The sequence below is a fragment of the Schistocerca cancellata genome, chromosome 3, assembly GCF_023864275.1.
Source record: "Schistocerca cancellata isolate TAMUIC-IGC-003103 chromosome 3, iqSchCanc2.1, whole genome shotgun sequence".
Taxonomy (NCBI): domain Eukaryota; kingdom Metazoa; phylum Arthropoda; class Insecta; order Orthoptera; family Acrididae; genus Schistocerca; species Schistocerca cancellata.
The window spans coordinates 852,359,463-852,381,244 of record NC_064628.1 but is presented as its reverse complement, the minus strand read 5'-3'; the positions used below and the strand labels follow the sequence as shown (position 1 = coordinate 852,381,244).

At 39.9% G+C, this 21,782-nt stretch overlaps 1 protein-coding gene across 1 annotated transcript in view; it reads right to left on the bottom strand.

Moving 5' to 3' along the window:
- Positions 1-21,782, bottom strand: part of LOC126176606 (sodium-dependent neutral amino acid transporter B(0)AT3) — a 168,746-nt gene that overhangs the window by 106,450 nt on the left and 40,514 nt on the right. Inside the window, exon 3 of the mRNA XM_049923765.1 lies at positions 13,321-13,544. Coding sequence (XP_049779722.1) covers positions 13,321-13,544 — 224 coding nt within the window. The remainder of the gene's footprint in view (positions 1-13,320; positions 13,545-21,782) is intronic.

Below are 21,782 nucleotides of genomic sequence, written 5' to 3'. Positions count from 1 at the left end.
TGACTTGTTCCACGTGATTCTGACAAAAGAATCATTCAAATAATCCATGGAGCATGTAAGTAACTAACTAATCATTTTAGTGACAAACGTTTTGTAGGTAGTCACTGATGAAGGGCTAGTAAGAAATGAAGATTTTATTTTACTTCTGTTTATCTCAAAAGGACCACCACACTAAAAGGCCTAAGTAAGTCACTGACATAAGCAGAAGGTACAACTTCTTATATTTTTTCCCATGTATCATTCAATGCTGACAGATTGCTGTGTCATCCTCTGCCACTGATTTCATTCAGTTGCAATATGGATGGGCATGTGGTCAGCACTCTGCTCTATCAGTTGTTATCAGCATCTGTGACCATGGAGCTGCTGCTTCTCATTCACTTAAATCCACAGTTGGCATCAATGTCACTATTCCAGTCACCCCACTAATGAAAGATTCCTGGCAGTACCAGGAATTGAACCTGGTTCCTTCACATCTTTTCCATATTTCATTCATGTTAGAAACCTGAGAATATCATGTGACACAAATTCTTATAATTTTGCTGTAAATTTGAGCAAACAACCGCATCTCAATACTTCACTGTTTATTTTGTAGATGGTGGTAACAGCCAGAAATTAATATCTGAAATAGGATATCACTAAAAAAAATGTAGCAGGAACATTGCAAGAATAGTTTGCTGCAACATAATATTGTACAACAAATGATTAAAAGTATCAATAAATATACAACACTGAACAACATAATTTTAATTTCAGTGTCACTCCAGCATGTTTTAAATTCCATGCACATTCCTGGGTTCACACTAGTTACTTTCAGACATCCAGAACAGTGTCATATGAGCTGAAAAGTAAATGATTTCTGTATGAGTACCCATTTCATAACTGGTATTGACTTTTTTGGAGGTATATGTTGCTCGGGATTAAGTCAGTTGTTCTGCATACTTTCTCCATTCCCATATTTCAGTAGGGGCCTGCTTGCTTTGTGAGTAATTACTTCATACCAAGATATCCTGATTATTGTCTTCCACCACTTGCCATTTCTTTTAAATTTATTTCATTTCATTCCCTTCCATATAATTCTGTTTCTATATTCTACTGCAGTTCTTTGTAACCTAATACTATTCTTTCTATCTTGCCACACTGCCTCAATTCTTACATCTACATAATTTTAGTTTATCTACATTCATAATGGCATATTATGAACATCACATGCTTTATAGTGTATTGCCTTCTTTTTGCATTGGTCATACACCCTGAATGTCATGCTGAGTAACAGTCAAATTACTCCTATGATATTTTAAAAGTTGCTGATCATTGTGGTGTTTTCCATACAAATGCATGGTAATTTCCTGCTTGTTTTTGTCTTCATACCACAATTAAATAACCAGAAAACAGATCTTTAAGAGAAAGAATTTCATAGATATAGTGGGCCACACAGTCATAAAACAATGACCAATATAACATTGCAGAAACTGCTGCCATTCTGACACCATAGTACCCTCTCCTGATTGAAAATTATCCTAGTGGGAATCAGACAATACAAAGATGTTCAAAATATGTAAAAAGTTCTGAACTAAGTTCTGGCTGAAACAAAAGAAAAATCCCAATGTTGTAAATACTGCCTTCTTTTTTTGCAAATACCACATTTATTCATCATATGTACTGCAGGTTGTAAGTATAGCTGTGATACATTGTAGGCTCTGTCACCAGAATACAAAACTGCGCATCCTGAAAGTCCTACATGTGCAAGAGATAACATTTTATTCACTCTAAAAGCTGGAAACTAGAAAATCTGAAAAGGGAAATGCAAGGGCTCAATCTAGATATAGTAGGGGTCAGTGAAGTGGAAAGAAGACAAGGATTTCTGGTCAGATGAGCATAGGGTAATATCAACAGCAGCAGAAAATGGTGTAACAGTAGTAGGTTTCATAATGAATAAGAAGATAGGACAGAGAGTGTGTTTCTGTGAACAGTTCAGTGACAGGGTCATTCTGATCAGAATCAACAGCAAACCAACAATGACAATGATAGTTCAGGTATACATGCTGACGTCACAAGCTGAAGATGAAGAGATAAAGAGAAGAAATAGAGAAAGTGTATGAGAATATAGAAAGGGTAATACAGTATGTAAAGGGGGATGAGAAGCTAATAGTAATGAGGGACTGGAATGCAGTTGTATGGGAAGGAGTAGAAGAAAAGGTTACAGGAGAATATGGGCTTGGGACAGGGAATGAAAGAGGGGAAAGACTAATTATTTTCTGTAACATGTTTCAGCTACTAACAGCAAATACCCTGTTCAAGAATCACAAGAGGAGGAGGTATACTTGGAAAAGGCCAGGTGATATGGGAAGATTTCAGTTAGATTACATCATGGTCAGACAGAGATTCCGAAATCAGATATTGGATTGTAAGACACCCAGGAGCAGATATAGACTCAGAACACAATACAGTAGTGATGAAGAGTAGGCTGAAGTTTAAGACATTAGTCAAAAAGAATCAATACACAAAGAAGTGGGACATGGAAGTACTATGGAATGATTAGATATGGTTGAAGTTCTCTAAGGTTATAGATACAGGAATAAGGAATAGCTCAGTAGGCAGGACAGTTGAAGAAAAATGGACATCTCCAAAAAGCGTCATCATAGAAGTTGGGAAGGAAAGCATAGGTAAAAAGAAGGTAACTGCCAAGAAACCATGGGTAACAGAAGAAATACTTCAGTTGCTTGATGAAAGGAAGAAGTACAAAAACGTTCCAGGAAACTCAGGAATACAGAAATACAAGCCACTGAGGAATGAAATAAATAGGAAAGCTAAGATGAAATGGCTGCAGGAAAAATGTGAAGACATCGAAAAAGAAATGATTGTCCAAATGACAGACTAAGTGTACAGAAAAGTCAAAACAATCTTCAGTGCCATTAAAAGCAAGGGTGGTAACAATAAGAGTGCAATGGGAATTCCACTGTTAAATGCAGAGGAGAAAGTGGATAAGTGGAAAGAATACATTGAAAGTCTCTATGAGGGGGAAGATCTATCTGATATGGTAGAAGAAGAAACAGGAGTCGATTTAGAAGAGATAGGGTATCCAGTATTAGAATCAGAATTTAAAAGAGCTTTGGAGGACTTTAGGTCAAATAAGGCAGAAGGGATCATTGGGGGCAGTGGCAACAAAATGACTATTCACATTGGTGTGTAGAATGTATGAGTCTGGCAACGTACCATCTGACTTTCGGGAAAGCATCATCCACACAATTCCAAAGACAGCAAGAGCTGACAAGTGCGAGAATTATCACACAATCAGCTTAACAGCTCATGCATCCAAGTTACTTACAAGAATAATATACAGAAGAATGGAAAAGAAAATTGAGGATGTGCTAGATAACGATCAGTTTGGCTTTAGGAAAAGTAGCCAGGAGCCAAGAGGGAATAATAAGAGTGGATGACCAAGAACAAAGTGCTCGTATTAAAAAGGGTGTAAGACAAAGATGTAGCATTTCGCCCCTACTGTCCAATCTGTACATCAAGGAAGCAATGATGGAAATAAAAGAAAGGTTCAGGAGTGGAATTAAAATTCAAGGTAAAAGGATATCAATGATACAATTTACTGATCACGTTGCTATCCTGAGTGAAAGTGAAAAAGAATTACATGATCTGCTGAATGGAATGAACAGTCTAATGAGTATACAGTATGGACTGAGAGTAAATTGAAGAAAGACAAAGGTAATGAGAAGTATTAGAAATGAGAACAGCAAGAAACTTAACATCAGGATTGATGGTCACGAAGTAGATGAAGTTAAGGAATTCTGCTACCTAGGCAGTAAAATAACCAATGATGGACGGAGCAAGGGGGACATCAAAAGCAGACTAGCTATGGCAAAAAAGGCAAATTTCTGAGAATGTACATCTGGAGTACAGCATTGTATGGTAGTGAAATATGGACTGTGGGAAAACTTGAACAGAAGAAGTTGGAGCATTTGAGATCTGGTGCTACAGATGAATGTTGAAAATTAGGTGGAGTGATAAGGTTGACAATGTTGTCACGAAAACAGTCTTTGGAAAATCTATAATTGTCAAGTGGACTGATAAGGTAAGGAATGAGGAGGTTCTGCACAGAATCAGAGAGGAAAAGAATAGGTGGAAAACACTGATAAGGAGAAGTGACAGGATGATAGGACATCTGTTAAGACATGAGGGAATGACTTCTGTGGTACTAGAGGGAGCTGTAGAGGGCAAAAACTGTAGAGGAAGACAGAGGTTGGAATACATCCAGCAAGTAATTGAGGACATAGGTTGCAAGTGCTACTCTGAGATGAAGAGGTTAGCACAGGAGAGGAATTCGTGGTGGGCTGCATCAAACCAGTCAGAAGACTGATTAAAAATAAAAAACTGGAAAAGAGTACTCCACTTCACATTTACTAGTTGCATTAACCAGTTGCTCACTGGACGAGTGCAGTGGAGAAGGATGGCACACTGAAGTAAATAATTCACTCTACAGTTTATTGCTACTTCACCTCCCCCATTTCCTTGGATTTTCCATGTCTTGAATGCAGTTAAATGATACTGCCTTATCCTGATTTTCAGAGGGAAATATTCTGAGGATTATTACAGAAATTGGGGTAGATTAGACTGCATACCCTTCAGAAAAAATTGTGAGATAACATCAAGAGCAGTAAATCTGCATTGAGGGCACATCCTAAAAACCAGAGGGACACCTAAGAAGAAAACATGTCTCATCCACCTCCCCCCCCCCCCCCACTATTAAATTCATTATGATATATAGCACTGTGATTGAAGTGCAATGCTTTCTTAAAGTGTCATCAAAAAGACCTAACAGTATGCAATGAAGTGCAGTACAATTTTCTGCACTCCTCCAAACCTTTATATAACTTATCTCATGAAGCTAGATTTGATTTACTTAAACCTTAAAAGCCTCAACTGCTCGATCAAGTGGTCATGTTTTCTGTAGATATGATATGGTATTGTCATGATAATGGACCATAATGGAAATAGTTACATCAATTAGGCCTATTACTGTATGCAACTTATAAGTAGGGATACAAGGCAGAAAATATATTTTTAACAGATTACTGTTTTGAGAACACCTTCAGATACATTTACTCTAAATAGCTACCTGTAGAGATATACTTAAATTTCATGTGTGTGCAAGGGCTTCTAAATTAGACTGTGGTAGCTCACTCTTTATAGTGATTGTTTCTTCCTTATGACACATGTACCTGTACCCAGTTTGCTAAAGTTATTTCCTGAATGCAGTAATCTTTAAACTGTGTAAACTGAATGCCACTTTCTGGGTTGTACACTGTATGCTCCAAAAGCTCAGACAAAGAAGGGCGACAGCTACTTCTTTCATTTTTGTTCTCACTACCTGAAAATGATTTCTTACTGACAATTGCTTATTGTACACTGCAATCACATTAATAGGTAACATCTGGCAGTTAACAATTCCAAGCGGAGTTCTGTCATACAGTAAACAAATTTTTCATCTACATCTACATTTATACTCCGCAAGCCACCCAACGGTGTGTGGCGGAGGGCACTTTACATGCCACTGTCATTACCTCCCTTTCCTGTTCCAGTCGCGTATGGTTCGCGGGAAGAACGACTGTCTGAAAGCCTCTGTGCGTGCTCTAATCTCTCTAATTTTACATTCGTGATCTCCTCGGGAGGTATAAGTTGGGGGAAGCAATATATTCGATACCTCATCCAGAAACGCACCCTCTTGAAACCTGGCGAGCAAGCTACACCGCGATGCAGAGCGCCTCTCTTGCAGAGTCTGCCACTTGAGTTTGTTAAACATCTCCGTAAACTATCACGGTTACCAAATAACCCTGTGACGAAACTCGCCGCTCTTCTTTGAATCTTCTCTATCTCCTCCGTCAACCCGATCTGGTACGGATCCCACACTGATGAGCAATACTCAAGTATAGGTCGAACGAGTGTTTTGTAAGCCACCTCCTTTGTTGATGGACTACATTTTCTAAGGACTCTCCCAATGAATCTCAACCTGGTACCCGCCTTACCAACAATTAATTTTATATGATCATTCCACTTCAAATCGTTCCGCACGCATACTCCCAGATATTTTACAGAAGTAACTGCTACCAGTGTTTGTTCCGCTATCATATAATCATACAATAAAGGATCCTTCTTTCTATGTATTCGCAATACATTACATTTGTCTATGTATTTTTGCTGCAGTTCAAGTAGTAACTTTACTCTTGGAGTCGGAATCGACACCATCCTTACCTGAACACAATGTCACCACTCAGTCGCTGCTGACTGAAATCTGGTGAATGTGACAAACTGATCAGGGCAGTGCGGCTCCATTCCCTACTGGCTGCTGTTCATAACTGACAATTCAAATGCAATATCATCCAAATGACAGAACAGCAGCCATTTGATACGTCTCTCATACCGTTGTCCTTTCAAAGTGCATCATAAAGCTACTTTTCTTTGTAGTGATGTCCGATAAGTGCTACTTGTTGGATAAACAATTTACTAAACGGAAAAAATTGATTAAGGGCCCCCAAACGAGTGCAAATAGCAGCAGTCGGTCGGTAGGTCTCGCGATCTATCCTTACACGTGTGTGCACAAGTAACAGGGCTACATGGTAGTACAGGAATTTTTATGGAATGAGCATTGGGAGTACCAATGAACTTTTGTCGCCAACATAGCGGAGTCCAAAAGTCACATGAATACGCTGTGATGAAAGGTTTGTTAGCAGGTGTTCTGCAGTTTTTGAATATGATTACGTCACTGCAGCACGATTAAAATTACTTAACAACGCGCAGCAATGTTGAAAGCGTCTGCCGCGAGGTGTGATGACAACGTGAGATGCTCTGTCGAGAGCAGTTCGGTGACTGATCTGTGGCAGACGACACGTTTTGTAGGCCTGAATTTAAACTCATGTCCTAACCTAACGGCAAGCTCGTGATGTGCAGTGTGTCTGAGAAAACTTCATTCAGCGATCAGTGGCAAAACTAAAATCACGATTACTTTGTTCATAGCGTTTAAGGCTAACCCCTATGAACAAACTCAAGACAGAAAAAAATTTAATTTCAGCGGTTACCCGAAACTCCCATCACACGGATTAAACAGGCTGCGGCACTACTAGCCAATTAGCAGTCCTGGTTCGACTTCGTTGCAGATTATAGGCGACACAAGCAGATTCCAAACGAGAAAAGAATGATAGGAAGAAATATGAGCAAATAAAAAAGCAAATAAGATGATGAAAATGATGCACCGAAGCATTAGAAATAAAATAATTACATTTAAACAAATTAACTGAATGAAAGCAATACAAAAGTCTTTTGATTACATTTACAAAATTTAAATTTCCATGGAATTTGACGAGATTCGAATCCAGGACCTTCCACTGCTCACATTTGTACGTTATCCATTGCGCTACAACACTTCACTGCATTTTATAGACTCTAGTACTGGAGGTGCACCGGTTCATTGCAGACTTCACATAGTGTTGTGCGAATCTTATTTAATTTACCATCTTTGCAGATGATACTAACATAATGGTTAATGGTCTTAAATGTGAAAATGTTCAAGAGTCTGTTAATACTATTCTTATAGATTTAATGAAATGGTTTACTGCAAATGGTCTTTCACTTAACCTGAGTAAGACTAATTATATTCAGTTCACCCCAACTGCCAAAACTGAGGAAGAAATGACTGTTAAATATGCCACACAGGTTATAGAAAGAGTGGAAGTAACAAAGTTTCTAGGCGTGAAGATTGACTGTAGAGTAAACTGGTCCCATCACATTTTAGATCTTTACAAGAGACTCAGCTCTTCAGTTTTTGCAATGCGAATCATCTCTGTCAGTGCAAACTTAAGCATTAAAAAAGCTGCATACTATGGTTACTTCCATTCTTTGATGGCATATGGAATTATTTTCTGGGGAAATCAACCTCTTGCAAAGAAAATATTCATTGCTCAGAAGCGTGTTGTAAGAGTGATGTCTGGTGTAGATCCTAGATGCAGCTGCAGAAGCCTATTCCGGAATCTGGGAATTCTTACAACTACTTCTCAATATATATATTCACTTATGTGTTTCATAAGTAAAAACACTGATTTATACAAATGTAACAGTGAATACCATCAGTATAACACAAGGAGGAAACATGATTTCCACACTGAAGGTAAAAATTTGAAGATTGTGCAGAAGGGTGTACAGTCCTCTGGTATAAAGATATTTAATGCTCTTCCTCCAGAAATCAAATGTGAAATTGCCAACAAATCTACATTTAAAGAGCTTCTGAGGCAATTTCTTTTAGCCATGTCATTTTACAGTTTGGAAGAGTTTATGAAACACAGTGAGAAACGGCCTTAAAATAAGATGTATTATCATATAAATTGAACATTAAGCTGAACATTCTTGTCACATATGTAACTCTTTTAGTGTTAACTGCTTATATTTAACAGTCTGGGTTGTATGACCTTTTCAGGTTTAATTTGCTTTGTTTTATACCTGTAATCTGTAGGTCTAAGGATTCTCATTCCATTATATTGTGTTATGGATCATTGTAGTGGTTAAGTAACTTTATATTCTTTACCTGTAAACATAGTGTACAAGTACTTGTCATTGACAATGTAAAAATTGACACACACTACATCCATGTGAAATTGTCACAGTTGGATCCATGGTGTAAGAAATAAATAAATAAATAAATAATGTTAGCCGATATCTGTGATTGTTAATAACTGTACATGTCGCGCTGGACTGCGTCTTGTGCAGAAGGATCCAGCAGCGTTTTTTAAGACTGTCGTTATAGCTGTATCACCTCGTTTACATGGGACTCCCAAAACCAGATTTCGTAAACCGATTTCCATTACCGCTTTTGGATGACCGTGTAAACACTTACAAATCGATTCTGGAAATCCGCTTCTGGTTGGCGGTTTCCAATTCCGCAATCGATTTTCCCTCCCGTGTAAACGCAACCGGTTCTGAAACGTGATTGGAATGTCAGGTTTTGTCTTATTTTTTAAAAAATTAGGCTAATATGGACGGAGTGGCTTTTTGTAGAGTGAAACTGAAGCTGTTTACAACTCGTCTAACTGAAGAGAAATAGCGACGGTGCTGACTGTAAATCATAAAGTGTATCAGCTGTTTCCCAGGCGCCAAATTTAACTGGGCGAGCAAATCTGCTTCGGATCAACATGTAAACACGACAGCGAAAACCGGTTTCCAAAATTCGGTTTTCGCCTTTCGGAAAATTAGTTACATATAAATGTTTCTATTTTTATAGCATCGTTGACTGTGTGTGTGTGTGTGTGTGTGTATGTGTGTGTGTGTGTGTGTGGTTATCACATGTGATGAAAAACCAAATATAAGGACAGAACCTAGTATTCGGGATCCAAATACATCAAGAAAGAGAGCCGGACAAGAAGTTGGAAGTGAAGTAATTAATTGCTGCGGCTGTTTGGCAACGGCGAATTCTTAGGGCATAACTTTGAGCATTCTGATTGGAGGAACCCAGTTACAACGCGTTAAATGTCAACTATCAAGCAAGCAACTTTACTTAAAAACATGGTTTTTTCCCTTGTAAGCTAACAGTTTTTGAATAGAAGTTCACTTGTGTAATAGATGGAGTTGCCCAGGAGAAACGATTTTACTTTAGCTTTAAAATTTGCTTTTCTACCTGTTGGACACTTTATGCTATTGGGAAAGTGATCAAAGATTTTTGCTGCTGCATATTGAACTCCAATCACAGCCACTCACAGCTTTAATATGGGTAATAAGGGTCATTTTTTTCCTATCTACTGTTGTAGGTATGGACCTCATTGTTGTTCTTATATTGTAATGGATTATTTGTGGTAAATTTTATTACTGAATATATGTGTTGTGACAGTGTGGTAGAAGTGCCTAGCTCCTTGAAGAGGTACCTACATCATGTTCATGAGTGAACATCACATATTATTCTTACTGCTCACTTTTGTGCAATCAATATATTCTTTCTGTGTGATGAGATAGCCCAGAATATTATTGAATAAGACAGTATTGAGTGGCAATGTGCAGAATATGTAAGGAGGTTGGTTCATTTGTTTCCAAGATTAGCTATTATACGAAAAGTAAAAGTAGCTGAACTAAATTGTTTGAGATGCATACTTGTGCTTCTTACAGTTCAATGCGTCTTCAGTATGTACAGCCAAACATTTGGAACATTCTACCCTGTTTAATGTCTCCTACTGATGTGCCACTTCAGTTGTACATAAGACAGTATTAGCTATACAGAAATGAATGTAGTATGGCTTTATTTACTTAATTTTTTTTCTTTCTAAGTTTAGAGAGAGTCCATTTTCTCAGAAACCCTTAATAATTATCTGGAAAACATAATTTACAATCTCTTCTGTAGTTTTTCCTCTAATGGGATTTATTATAGCACTAGTATCATGTGCAAAAAGAACCAGTTCTGCTTGTTGCATGTTACGTGAAGTAGGTAACCCAAATTGAACCTTGTTGGACTCCACTTTCCAAAATTGTTTGAATGATATGAATAAATTGTGGCTGTTCTTTCCAGAATTTCTGAAAGAATGGACACTGTGCATTCATATACCATTCACCTCGATGAGGAATGAGTCCACAACCTTCAGTGCGCATGCACATTTACTTTCAACCTCCAGCAGGAGTGAAAATTTAGTGTGCATGGAGGGTATGGACGGGCACTCCAAGTAGGTGGAACTAGGTGGGAGTGTGTGTGTCCGATGGGGAGAGTCTGTGCATTTGCAATAAACATTGTGTGTGGGTGGCGCAGTGGTTAATGCAACTGCCTAATAAGCAGGAGACCCCAGGTTCAGGTCCTGGTCTGGCACACATTTTTACCCATCGCTGCTGATTCAGCACAAAGCCCTAATGCAACTGATATCATTAGTTCTGTCTCATTACTTTCCTTACTCTCCCATCCACCTGCAATTTAGATGAAAGTGAATTATTCAGCGTAACATTTTGTTTGTTAAGTATAATTCAAGCCAGCTGTGTGTAAAGCAGTAAATTCCATAAAACTTGACCGAGCGAGGTGGCGCAGTGGTTAGCACACTTGACTCGCATTCGGGAGGACGACGGTTCAATCCCGCGTCTGGCCATCTTGATTTAGGTTTTCCGTGATTTCCCTAAATCGCTCCAGGCAAATGCCGGGATGGTTCCTCTGAAAGGGCACGGCCGACTTCCTTCCCAAATTCGATGAGACCGATGACCTCGATGTTTGGTCTCTTCCTCCAAACAACCCAACCCATCCATAAAACTTGACTATAGTAGAAACAGATCCTTTCAAAAGTACTGTGGATTTTGTACACTGGTTTCATAGACGTCTTAACAATTAGCAGTAAATATCTGAAATCAAATTTGAAATGAACTTGGCATAAGGCTTTGAGAGATAGACACAAGAACATTTTGCTTGGTTGCGAAAATTGGCGCAGCTCTATTTATTAATTTATACAGGAAAATGAGGGTTAACCACCAGTACCATCAACTTTAGTGCTGCACGTGATAGCAATGCTAAGTCTCTGTTCAATAAACTATGCTGTGACGACAATGCGAAATTCAGTATTTACGTCTATTGCCATTTTATATGATCTATGTCTTCCTCATACAACTGACAATGTGAGTTGCTGTAGCTTTGCTTTTGATAATATTTTGGAAGATGACAAATCCATAGCGTTAATACACGTAAGTGAAATACAGGACTATAGTAAAAAAAAAAGGAACAGGATTTGAGGACTTTCATATTTATTTGGAAAATACAGACTAGAAAGGTGTAAAGTTAAAATCTTTTGGGTTGTTAGACCGCATCATATTTCCTTCTAAAGTAATCAACGTTTCGAATCCTTTGTTGGGACCTTCTTCATGATGCATCGGTGTCTACTAGTGCTAGTGTCGGCGTTTCGAGTTCTAGCAGTAGTAGACACCGAAAAATCCTGAAGATGATCCCAGCAGAGGGGTCAAAACGTCGATTATTTTAGACGGAAATAGACGTGGCCTAACAACCCGGAAGATTTTAAGTTTAGTCACAATGGTAATGAAAGCCTGCAGACTTACACAGAAGTATGTACGTTACACAACACATTTTGCGTCAATACAAAAGTATTGTATTCTGTAATATAACTTACAGTTCCCAAAAAGAGCGCTCCTAATAATTTTAGTAAATAATAAACCCTGTTTTTCTAATTACGACCGTCTGCTGAACATAGCAATTCAATTTACATAGCAGAACGTCATGACACAGGCAAATTAAAATGAGTCCCGTACGACTAGTGTTCGGCTGTAACTGGTCGCTTTGGTTGTGGTGACATACTGACGTATGGCATTGTACATTTCTAGGTTAAGTCGAAAGGTGATAATTTGGCTGTGAGTTGGCAAAGCCAATGAATGTGAATATCTAGGTTGACCTATATCGTAGCTAATGTTTACTTTCACGCCGTTTGTAATCGGCCAATTTCAGCCAAACGCCTGTTCTACCGTAATCATTTTAGTTTCACCGTGTGTGTGGTGGTGCTGGAGGAGAACATTCAATTGCAGTTGACATTGGGACCTATGCGCACAAAGGGGGGGGGGGGGGGGCAGGGGGAGCCGGGCATTGTGACCGAGAAGTTCTACGCGCTTCACTCCCGAAACGATCTGCTACTACGGTCGCAGGTTCAACTCCTGCCTCGGGCATGGATGTACGTGATGTCCTTTGGTTAGTTAGGTTTACGTAATTCTAAGTCTCGAGGACTGATGACCTCAGATGTTAAGTCCCCTAGTGCTTAAAGGCATTTGATTTTTTGAAGTTGGGGGGGGGGGGGGTAGAGGGGAGTAGGCACATTCCTCTGGGGCTGTTTAAAGGTATATATTTGACGTTTTTTAGCCAACAAGGGAGCCAGTGATCTGTAGAGATCACTAATTGGGGATTGGGGGTGAGAGGCTTACAGCAATCCAGGCAACCCACCGTCTGTGGAAACATAACTCTTCATCCATTTTTAGTTAAGTTTTAGCCTTACTTTCCGGATGTACAAGTACTCATTTTATGCCAGTTCTGTACAATGCTGAAAATTCTTTTACTGTTGCAAAAAGTTTCATGATGCGAGAATTTTTTGTATTAGTACCTCATTTCTCCAAAGTTTTCGAGAAAGTGCAACTAAGTAGACGACTGTTTTCTGAATTGAAAACTTACTTCCTAAAACTAAACACAGACTTTACACTACAGTGCGCTGAAGGTATTCTGCACCTGTACAAGTTATTACTCTGGAGAAACACTAATGATGGTAAATAAACTGTAGCAGCTAACTCATAAAGAGGTATTAATTAGTTATCAGTTACCTGGACGAAATAAAAGAGGCACCAAGCGATGATAGTGTTGTAGTAGAGTGCAACATTGAAGGACACTACGGCACTGCTGATGCCAATGCCTCCCAGGTACGGAGACACTTGGTTCCAGACGCCAATGGCTCCTTTCCTCAGTCTCTGTCCAATGGCAAGCTCCAGGTAAAAAATGGGGATGCCCTCTATTGCCAGCATTACGAAGTATGGTATCAGAAATGCACCTGTAACAGATTGCAAAAAGTTGCACAGTTACTGCAAAGTGCACTAAGTTATCTTATGTAGAAACTTGACTAATGAACTGTAACAGAAAACGGCAATGTTCCTTGATTTATTCATACACTTTATAATGTGACTAAAATGCCGCAGGTTTAAGTCGTCGTGAAGACACTGACAGGTAAGTAATGTGCAATTATGTTTTGTATGGTGTTTTAGACATGTTGCTGAAATTGCTGTCCGTGCACTGGCAGGGATGATTCAACCATACAGCACATTTCTAGGGGTAAAATTAGTCATTAGCAGTTTCGAATGGGAGTAAAAATAATGTTTAGGATTATTTGCTTAAGACTGTACTGTACTTTTAAAGCGCTGGGGCACGCTCAGATAACTTCTGCAAACCATTCAAACAAAAGTCTTCAATTTCGAGTCCAACAAGCTTTCACAGCATCAATCACTGCATCATCACTGTCAAATCGTCGTCGTTTGAGGTCTTTTTTTAGCTTAGGGAAAAGAAAAAAGTCCGATGGACCTAAATTTGGAAAATATGGCGGTAATGTAACAATTCGAACTCGCAGTCATGCAGAGCTTCCAGTATTGCGAGAGATTTGTGCGCCGGTGCGTTGTCCTGATGCAAAAGAAGTCTGTGCGCCAATTTTCCGCGGTTTTTTCTCTTTATCTCTTCTCTCAACTGGTGCAGGAGTGTGCAGTAGTATCATGCATTGATAATTTCGCCCTTTTGCAAATAATCCACCGCAATTACCCCTTCCGCCTTCCAAAAGACCGATGCCATCACCTTGCCAGCTGATTTTTGCACCCGGAATTTTTTTGTGGTAGGGGATGAAAGATGTTACCATTGTTGTAACTGTTGTTTTGGCTCAGGATTAAAGTGGTGAACTCACGTTTCGTCCATTATCACATATCTTGCAAGAAAACTTTCATCCGCTTCAAATAGTCGGACGATTTCTACACAACACTGCACACACTCCCGTCTCGGATCTTCACTGAAGACTTTCGGGACCCACCGAGATGAAACTTTCCACATTCGCAAAATATCCACAACAATTTAATGAGCACGCCCATGGGAAATTCCAAATGTGGTTTCAATGTGGTGCAACGCTGTTCGACGATCCTGCAAAACCGTATCGTGAATTGAAATCACTGTTTTATCGGTGGCAGGCTTTCCGCTCCTTGGCGCATCTCCCACACTCCTTCTTCCACGTTTGAAGTCGGACACCCAGTTTTTTACCGTTGCATAAGAAGGAGCAGTGTCCTTAAATGTATTGCGCTTGTCCTCCGCAATTTCCATGGGCGTCATTCCCTTGGAATGAAGATATTCAATCACGGCACAGTTCTAGATTCGCCATTTTGCGTACACTACGGTACACAACGCATTCTAGCGGCAAAACTAACGAAGCTGGAGCCGCGAAGTTTGACTTGCAGACCCACAAAGGGTCACCATAAAAGAAGGTGGTGTTTGTGCGAGACATTACGGTAACTATCTCGCGCTGGAAACTTTTCGACAGCTTCTCATATCTCTGTGATAATGTTGTGTGTGTTATCGAACGTTTGAAGAACATATTCATCGTAATTTCTCTTTATTAAATAACATTTTACTTATTATTAATTGGATCAATAATTTTATTTACATGTTCTGTCATTCTCTGTTATTTCCTTTATTATGAACGTGTGCCGCAATATTGTTGAGACAGAGATTGTTTACGTTGTATTGTAGACAAAATGCGTCTAGAAATAGTTATTTGATTGTGCCCTCGCATCAAACAAAATACACTGATGATACGAAACATTACGGAAAAATACACACCCTTATTAGGGTGTTGGTCAAATTTTGGAACCAAGAACGACAGCAAATCTGTATGGCATCGATTCGACAAGACCTTGGTAGGTTCCTGGGGGTACGTGGTACCATATATCTACGCACAGATGACGCAATTCCTATTAATTGTGGGCCAGTGGTTCATGTGCACAGACTGACATCTGAAAGCATTCTTCGTATATTAAGATTAGGCAAATGCTCCTCAAACCACTGTAACACGATTCTGGTCTTGGGACATGGATAGTTATCCTGCTGGAAGATACATACCGTGCCATAAGGGAAGGCGTCAAATAAGAACGGGAGCAGGTGGTTCGCAATAATGTTAATACGAGGGTCACTCCAAAAGAAATGCTCACTATTTTTGCAAAAATACAGTTTTCATTCTGCATGTGTGAAAGTTTTAAAGTGTTAGATACATCCTTACCCCTTGTTTTCAAACTTAGTTCAACCTGTTCCCGTGAGTGGCGCTATCACAGCTTGTCTTCAAGATGGCTGCTACATTTGACGTTCGTCAGAAGCAACGTGCTGTCATAGAATTCCTGTGCTGTGAAAACGAGACAGTGGGAAACATCCATAAGAGGTTGAAAAAGGTGAATGGAGATGCTGCTGTCGATCGCAGTACAGTTAGTTGGTCGGTAAGCAGGTTACGTGATGAAAGGGGGCACGGCAATATTGAGGATTGTCCTCGCAGCGGCAGGCCTCGTACTGCACACACTCCAGACAATGTGCAGAGAGTTAACGAATTGGTGACTGCTGACAGACGCATCACAGTGAACGAATTGTCACGCTACGTTGGGATAGGGAAAGAAAGTGTCTGCAGAATAGTTGGTGTTAGAAAAGGTTTGTGCCAGGTGGGTTCCCAGGATGTTGACAGTGTCTCACAAAGAAACAAGAAAAACGGTATGCAGCGAACTTTTGGAACAGTACGAGAATGGTGGAGATGAACTTCTTGGAAGAATTGTGACAGGTGATAAAACATGGCTCCATCATTTTTCACCAGAGACGAAGAGGCAATCAATGGAGTGGCATCATGCAAATTCACTCAAGAAAAAAAATTCAAAACCCCACCTTCTGCTGGAAAATTTATGGCTACGGTGTTTTTCGATTCCGAAGGACTCTTGCTTGTGGACATCATGCCAAGTGGAACCACCATAAATTCTGATGCATATGTGATAACACTGAAGAAACGTCAAGCTTGACTGAGTCGTATTCCGGCAAAAGCAGGATGTTTTGCTGTTGCGCGACAATGCACGGCCACATGTCAGTCAAAAAACCGTGGAAGCGATCATGAAACTCGGCTGGACAACACTGAAACACCCGCCTTACAGTCCTGACCTGGCTGCATGTGACTATCATCTCTTTGGGAAACTGAAAGACTCTCTTCGTGGAACAAGGTTTGAAGATGATGACTCCCTTGTGCACGCTGCCAATCAGTGGCTCCAACAGGTTGGTCCAGAATTTTACCGTGCGGGTATACAGGCGCTGGTTCCAAGATGGCGTAAGGCAGTTGAGAGGGATGGAAATTATGTGGAGAAATGAAAATATTGTTCCTAAAGGATGTATCTACACACTGTAAAACTTTCAAACATGTAGAATAAAAGATGGATTTAAAAAAAAAATAGTGTGCGTTTCTTTTGGAGTGACCCTCGTAGTTAACAAGGAGTTATGGCGTCTCTGATTACTACCACACGTCTCATGGATGCCCAGGCGAATGTTCCCGTAATACAGTACTGCTCCAACCGCCCTGCATCCGTGGCACAGTGCATGTTTTGAACAGCTGTTCGCCTAGATGACAGCGTATCTGTTCACGATCACCGGCGTGCTATAGCAGTAAATGTGATTCATCTGACCAGGCGACGTGTTTCCATTGATCAGTGGTAATTTGTAATGTTGTTGTGTCTGTTCTACTTTAGTGTGGGAAACCAAAGAAAGCAGTCTGTGACTGAATCCGTGCGCTGCCCAACACTGTACAGGTGCACACAGAGAACGCTGGTTGGCCGGTCAGTCGGTGCACCAGTTCTACACTACTGGCCATTAAAATTGCTACAACACGAAGATGACGTGCTACAGACGCGAAATTTAACCGACAGCAAGAAGATGCTGTAATATGCAAATGATTAGATTTTCAGAGCATTCACACAAGGTTGGCGCCGGTGACGACACCTACAACGTGCTGACATGAGCAAAGTTTGCAACCGATTTCCCATACACAAACAGCAATTGACCAGCATTGCCTGGTGAAACGTTGTTGTGCTGCCTCGTGTAAGGAGAAATGCGTACCATCACGTTTCCGACTTTGATAAAGGTCGTATTGTAGCCTATCGCAATTGCGGTTTATCGAATCGCTACATTGCTGCTGTTAAAAGAATATGGAATCGGTGGGTTCAGGAGGGTAATATGGAACGCCGTGCTGGATCCCAACGGCCTCGTATCACTAGCAGTCGAGATGACAGGCATCTTATCCGCATGGCTGTAACGGATCGTGTAGCCACGTCTCGATACCAGAGTCAAAAGATGGAGACGTTTGCAAGACGACAACCATCTGCACTAACAGTTCGACGACGTTTGCAGCAGCATGAACTATCAGCTCGGAGACGATGGCTGCGGTTACTCTTGACGTTGCATCACAGACAGGAGCGCCTGCGATGGTGTACTCAACGACGAACCTGGGTGCACGAATGGCAAAACGTAATTTCTTCGGATGAATCCATGTTCTGTTTACAGCATCATGATGGTTGCATCCGTGTTTGGCGACATCGCGGTGAACGCACATTGGAAGCGTGTATTCGTCATCGACATACTGGCGTATCACCCGGCGTGATGGTATGGGGTGCCATTGCTTACACGTCACGGTCACCTCTTGTTCGCATTGACGACACTTTGAACAGTGGACGTTACTTTTCAGATGTCTTACGACCCGAGGCTCTATCCTTCATTTGATCCGTGCGAGACCCTACATTTCAGCAGGATAATGCACGACCGCATGTTGCAGGTCCTGTACGGGCCTTTCTGGATACAGAAAATGTTCAACTGCTGCCCTGGCCAGCACATTCTCCAGATCTGTCACCAATTGAAAACGTCTTGTCAATGGTGGCCGAGCAACTGGCTCGTCACAATACGCCAGTCACTACTCTTGATTAACTGTGGTATCGTGTTGGAACTGCATGGGCAGCTGTACCTGTACACGCCATCCCAGCTCTGTTTGACTCAATGCCCAAGCGTATCAAGGCCGTTATTACAGCCAGAGGGGGTTGTTCTGGGTACTGATTTCTCAGGATCTATGCACCCAAATTGCGTGGAAATGTAATCACATGTCAGTTCTAGTAAAATGTATTTGTCCAATGAATACCCGTTTATCCTCTGCATTTCTCCTTGGTGTAGCAATTTTAATGGCCAGTAGTGTAGAATCAGCGGTGCATTATCTGCATTTTGGATGCTCTGTGTTGTTTTCCTTAAACAATTTTACAGGAACTTATAGGGTAAAAACTTCATTCTTTCGTTTCATATACCCTCATACGTCAACTTCATTGTAAACTGCCTATATTTTCTGTAATGATCATAGTTATTGCGATAATTCTAAATTAAGGAACCCCTCACACGAAATTCGAATAGTTTCGAATGAAAAATTGGAGTCGCTACTGGTTTACGTTTTGTGCACATTAGGCCATACTCTGCTGTGTGTGAAATGTAGCTAATATTTTGAATTTTTATTGTGGCTTGGGAGGAGGTCTTTATCCACCTACAGTGGATTTTTTGTAGGACACCCATATCCAGCCATGCATGTATCATACAGGGAAAAGAATTATTCATAAAATCCAACAGCTATGTTACTAATGGTTAACCAGTTCGGGTTGCTTATCTAATGGCTTTCAGAGGCGACAAAAATGTGCTTTTCAATATTTCATGCAGTTATAGACAGAACTTAAAAGTTTGAAACGCTGTCATCATCTGCTTATTGAGGGCTATTATCTTATGTCAGACGTTTAGCACAGTACATCAAGTATTACAGTTAGAAGCTGCGTATATGTCTTGAGGCATGAAAGTTACCGAGACTATATTCATAGAGCATTTACCGACTTCCAACAAATTTCGCACATAATTTCAAAACTTCAAGAACTTTTTTTCTCGCTGACACCCCCACAAGATGATGAAAGAAATAGAGTTCATAGCTTATTACATTTTCACTGTTCGCATAGTAAACGTGCAGCATCAAGCATGAGATTTTAGTTTATTACTTCTTTACTACTAACTCTATTTGCAACACATTTTATAGATTGTGTCCACATATACCGTGAATGCACCTGCAAAATTACATCCTTGTATGTATATAATTTTGTCCACAGCTCGTGGTCTTGGGGTAGGGTTCTCGCTTCTCGCGCACGGGGTCCCCGGTTCGATTCCCGGCGGGGTCAGGGATTTTCCCTGCCTGGAAATGACTGGTTGTGTCATCATCATCATTCATCTCCATTACGGTCGGAGGAAGGCAGGTTGATATATCATAAACAGTTCCAAATATCCAAGTGAGTATTTGGCCAATGATAGCACGCAAATAGAAGACATTTTGATACTTGGTTAATATGTGGAACTTTTGTACACATAGATGACTACTGAGTTTTCAGTGGGATAATTTAATCTTTTAAGTGTCATTTATAGCTGATGGAAGGAGAATTCGTGTGTGCTTACGAGAACATAAGTGAAGAATTTATTTATTTTCACTTTTTTAATACTGACAATGCTTTTTATAAGCTACTGAAACGTCTTTTCGTCACTCATTTGTTTAATAATAGACTATGATCAGAATTTTATAGCAGTTGCAACTGTAGTAAGTATGTTAGTGAAATTAAGTTGTGCAAACTCTACCGCGTTTTGCTAGAAGATGCCGAATTTTAAACTGTAACAAGAGAAATGTTACTTCACTGAAAGAAAAACGGAGTGAAAGTTGGATGGAAATAAAACATCATTTCTGTAGAGTGCTATAGGTATCTTTAATAAAGAACAGGAGTCTCCCATTATTCTTGTCCGATATTCGTTTTATCGATATCTATCGTCCGCAGCTCGTGGTATCGCGGTAGCGTTCTCGCTTCCCGTGCACGTTGTCCCGGGTTCGATACACGGCAGGGTCAGGGATTTTCACCTGCCTCGAGATGACTGGGTGTTGTTGTGTCGTCTTCATCATCATCATTCATCCCCCATTACGGTCGGAGGAAGAGAATGGCAAACCACCCTACGCTCTGTCAAGGAGTATGGGACTTCATCATCATCATCATCGACCGGGACAGTAAAACACGAAGAAATAACGAGTACTGTAGCAATAACAGCACTGCCCTGGCTGAGCCCACTGCTACCGCCAAGTATCCAGCGGTACTGAGTAGTTGCTGGACTGTTGTCTATTCTTCGTCGCTCACTGTGCCTGTTAATACATATCGCTAAATATCGTTATATGAGTATCGTACTAGACTAATTTGGGAGCGCTATATATATTGTAATGGGAAACAAACTGAAACTTTCTGTTGTTGCTGGGTATCGCATGAAAGACTTGATGAATTGTTAGGGCTGACTTCAGTTATGGGATGCAAAAACGAAATTGTAAATATCTCCTGAAATACCATGGAAAATGCACGTCGACTATTAGTAGAGACAACCGATATATATATATATATATATATATATATATATATATATATATATATATATATATATATATATATACATATATATATATATATATATATATATATATATATATATGTGTGTGTGTGTGTGTGTGTGTGTGTGTGTGTGTGTCCTTGAGATGAGTAGTTGCCAACAGCTAACTAAATTATGAGCAGCATGTTTTCATAATTTTATTATCTATGGAGATACAAGCATCAACTTCGTATTTCTTCGTATTTTTTTTTTAAATACAGAACTGTGCTGCAGTTTGGTTCAGAATAGCAATTCTCATTGAGAGAATATAACAATTTCAAAGATTTAAAGTTGTGAACCTAGCTGATTATCTGTCCAGAAGAAATAAATTATAAGTGTCTTTGACGAACTACAAGATATTTGAAGGAAAAACGTTGATATCTTCACTCTGGCGTGATTTTTTTTCATGTATCACAGATCGTTGAAATGTAGAAAGAAGATCCTTTGATAAGTTTCAGATTTAGGTACTCCTTAGTAAAAATACACTGAGTCACAGGATTCCCACAGTATCGTAACAAAGGAGGCAACTTATGTTCGGGTGACTTGTTAAACTTTTTTTACCTTCAAGAGGGAAGTCGAGTTCTAAGAAACATAATTCTCTTGTTACCGTGATAATTCTTTCTTCTTTTATCAAACATAGCAGAGTTTGCACAGCACTACTTCACTAACTTGCTACTGCATTTGCACTTACGATGGAATCCTATATCATAGTTTATTATTAAGC